The sequence below is a fragment of the Homarus americanus genome, unplaced genomic scaffold, assembly GCF_018991925.1.
Source record: "Homarus americanus isolate GMGI-L3 unplaced genomic scaffold, GMGI_Hamer_2.0 scaffold27257, whole genome shotgun sequence".
Classification (NCBI taxonomy): domain Eukaryota; kingdom Metazoa; phylum Arthropoda; class Malacostraca; order Decapoda; family Nephropidae; genus Homarus; species Homarus americanus.
Window position 1 is genome coordinate 105001 of NW_024744006.1, and position 4409 is coordinate 109409.

General features: G+C 47.7%; 1 protein-coding gene across 1 annotated transcript in view; it reads right to left on the reverse strand.

The window, feature by feature from the left end:
- Positions 1–3850, reverse strand: part of LOC121877588 (serine/threonine-protein kinase N-like) — an 82700-nt gene extending 78850 nt beyond the window's left edge. The window contains exon 1 of the mRNA XM_042383383.1: positions 3709–3850. Coding sequence (XP_042239317.1) covers positions 3709–3813 — 105 coding nt within the window. The 5' untranslated portion in view covers positions 3814–3850. The remainder of the gene's footprint in view (positions 1–3708) is intronic.
- Positions 3851–4409: the final 559 nt, after the last annotated feature.

The window sequence follows — 4409 nt, forward strand, 5'->3', positions numbered from 1 at the left end:
ATCATCTCACAAACAAACAACTCACTCAAACAATCATCTCACTTACAAGCAGACAACCCACTCAAACAATCTCACAAGCAAACAACTCACTCAAACAATCATCTCACAAGCAACCAACCTCACTCAAACAATCATCTCACTTACAAGCAGACAACCCACTCAAACAATCATCTCACAAACAAACAACTCACTCAAACAATCATCTCACAAACAAACAACTCTCAAACAATCATCTCACAAGCAACCAACCCACTCAAACAATCATCTCACTTACAAGCAGACAACTCACTCAAACAATCATCTCACAAACAAACAACCCACTCAAACAATCATCTCACTTACAAGCAAACAACCCACTCAAACAATCATCTCACAAGCAAACAACCCACTCAAACAATCATCTCAAGCAGACAACCCTCAAACAATCATCTCACAAGCAACAAACAACCCACTCAAACAATCATCTCACAAACAAACAACCCACTCAAACAATCATCTCACAAACAAACAACCCACTCAAACAATCATCTCACTTACAAGCAAACAACTCCTCAAACAATCATCTCACAAGCAAACAACCCCACTCAAACAATCATCTCACAAGCAAACAACTCACTCAAACAATCATCTCACAAAGAGACAACCCACTCAAACAATCATCTCACTTACAAACAAACAACCCTCCAAACAATCATCTCACTTACAAACAAACAACCCACTCAAACAATCATCTCCCTTACAAACAAACAACCCTCAAACAATCATCTCACAAGCAGACAACCCTCAAACAATCATCTCACAAGCAAACAACCCTCAAACAATCATCTCACAAGCAACCAACCCTCAAACAATCATCTCACAAGCAAACAACCCACTCAAACAATCATCTCACAAGCAACCAACCCACTCAAACAATCATCTCACAAACAAACAACCCACTCAAACAATCATCTCACTTACAAGCAAACAACCCACTCAAACAATCATCTCACAAACAAACAACCCACTCAAACAATCATCTCACTTACAAGCAAACAACCCACTCAAACAATCATCTCACAAGCAAACAACCCACTCAAACAATCATCTCACTTACAAGCAAACAACCCACTCAAACAATCATCCCACAAGCAAACAATCCACTCAAACAATCATCTCACAAACAAACAATCCACTCAAACAATCATCTCACAAGCAAACAAACTAATCAAGTCTCCAGTAAACAATCACTCCACAAAGCAAACAAAAAGACACACACACAGCTGCTGATGTCTACACAAAGACAGTGTGTTGTATCACCCACACACACACACACACACACACACACGTACATACATACATACACAAATATACATACATAGACAGCCAGACACACACACATACAGGCAGACAGGTACATATACATACACACACATACAGTACATACATACCTACATACACACACAGACACAAACATACAGTACCTACACACGCACACAGACAGACATACATAGACAGATAGACAGGCAAGGCACACACACACACACACACACACACACACATACACACACACACACACACACACACACACACACACACACACACACACACACACACACACACACAGGGCGCAGGAAACCACAGCATTTAACACTCGACAGCGGATGCAGGAAACAGCCCAGGATCACCACCTTGCAGGACGCCCCGTGATAGAGGTTGCTTGGTGGGTTAGGTTAGGTTTACGTTGGGTTAGGTTGGATTGGGTTGGGTTGGGTTTAGGTTAGGTTTAGGGCTGGGATAGGTGAGGTTAGGTTGGGTTGGGGCTGGGATAGGTGAGACTAGGTAAGGTTTAGGGTTAGGTTAGGTTTAGGGCTGGGATAGGTTAGGTTTAGGGTTGCGTTGGGTTGGGTTTAGGTTAGGTTTAGGGCTGGGATAGGTGAGGTTAGGTAAGGTTTAGGGCTGGGAATAGGTTAGGCTAGGTAAGGTTTAAGGCTGGGATAGGTGAGCCTGGGTAAGGTTTAGGGCTGGGATAGGTGAGGCTAGGTAAGGTTTAGGGCTGGGATAGGTTAGGTTAGGTAGGTTTAGGGCTGGGATAGGTGAGGTTAGGTATGGTTTAGGGCTGGGATAGGTGAGGTTAGGTAGGTTTAGGGCTGGGATAGGTTAGGTTAGGTAGGTTTGGGGCTGGGATAGGTTGGGTTAGGTTTTAATCTAATCCAGTAGTATTGGGCTCCAGTCTTAATCTAACACACCGAATCATTCCTAACACAAGACTATCTCAAACCAACCGAATCATTATGAACAAACCGAATCATTTTTGGAACACAAGTTAACGCCAATACTTTCTTTTTCACTTTCTGTCAAATAAGAGACCCAGTGAAAGTTTCCTACCACGCCTCCACAACATACATACATGACACACACACACATACGATACGCACATGATAATACACACACAACATACAACACATACATAAATCTGACATAACACATACGGTACGTAACATACACACATATACTGGTATACATACATACATACATAAGACATTTTTACTCATAGATAGATAACACTTCACCAGGTAAGGGACTCACTTCACCAGGTAAGGGACTCACTTCACCAGGTAAGGGACTCACTTCACCAGGTAAGGACTCACTTCACCAGGTAAGGACTCACTTCACCAGGTAAGGGACTCACTTCACCAAGTAAGGGACTCACTTCACCAAGTAAGGGACTCACTTCACCAGGTAAGGACTCACTTCACCAGGTAAGGGACTCACTTCACCCGGTAAGGGCTCACTTCACCAAATAAGGGACTCACTTCCCCAGGTAAAGGGACTCACTTCACCAGGTAGGGACTCACTTCACCAGGTAAGGGACTCACTTCACCAGGTGGGGACTCCACTTCATCAGGTAAGGGACTCACTTCACCAGGTAAGGGACTCACTTCACCAGGTAGGGACTCACTTCCCCAGGTAAGGACTCGCTTCACCAGGTAGGGACTCACTTCACCAGGTAAGGGACTCACTTCACCAGGTAAGGGACTCACTTCACCAGGTAAGGGACTCACTTCATCAGGTAAGGGACTCACTTCCAGGTAAGGGACTCACTTCACCAGGTAGGGACTCACTTCCCCAGGTAAGGGACTCGCTTCACCAGGTAAGGGGCTCACTTCACCAAGTAAGGGACTCTTCATCAGGTAAAGGGACTCACTTCACAAGGTAAGGGCTCACTACCAGGTAAGGGGCTCACTTCACCAGGTAAGGACTCACTTCACCAGGTAGGGACTCACTTCACCAGGTAAGGGACTCACTTCCCAGGTAAGGACTCACTTCACCAGGTAGGGACTCACTTCACCCGGTAAGGGACTCACTTCACCAGGTAGGGACTCACTTCATCAGTGAGGGCTCACTTCACCCAGTAAGGGACTCACTTCACCAGGTAAGGGACTCACTTCACCTCACCTACACACACTTAGAGAAGTAACTTACAATAAGGCGAGAAACTTACAGGGGCGGATCCAGGAATATCAAAAGAGGGGTCCAAGAAGTTGTGGGTGGGGGGAACAGTGAGGCCCACCCACACAATAACATGGACATTCTGAGGCCACATACACTGGGGGACTAAAGAACAATTATTAGAATTTTTTGGGTGGAAAGGGTGACCAGGAACCCACACACCCTCCTGGATCCGCCCTTGGCAGCAACACACTAAGGGGCAGGAACTTAACACACAGTGGGGACGTCGGTAACAGAGAGCGAGCGGAGGTAACACCGAGCGGGGACACACAACATATATGAAGGTGTGCGCGGCAGTGACTGACACACACACACATACATACACACACACGGGCGCTGCGATGTGCACACTACCCTGACTGCGTGTCTGTCATCACCTCCCTCCCTCCCGTGACTCTATCTCTCCCTCCTCCCTCCTTCACCTCCTCCCCTCCCTCCCTCCTTCTACCTCCTCCCCTCCTTCCTACCTCCTCCTCCCTACCTCCTCCCCTCCCTCCTCCTACCTCCTCCCTCCCTCCTTCTACCTCCTCCCCTCCCCTCCTTACCTCCTCCTCCCTCCCCTCCTTCCTCCTCCTCCTTCCCTCCTCCCTCCTTCTTCCCTCCCTACCTCCTCCCTCCCCTCCCCTCATCTCCCTCCCCTCCTCCCTCCTTCTACCTCCCCTCCTTCTACCTCCTCCTCCTTCTACCTCCCTCCTTCTACCTCCTCCTCCCTCCTCCCTACCTCTCCCTCCCTCCTTCTCCTCCTCCCTCCTTCCCTCCTCTCCTCCTTCCCTCCTCCTCCTCCTTATCATCCTCCTTACCTCCTCCTCCTTCACACTCCTCCCTCCTTCTCTCCTCCTCCTCCCTCCTCCTACCTCCTCCCTCCTCCTTCTCTCCTCCTCCTCCTTCTACCTCCTCCCTCCTCCCTCCTTCTACCT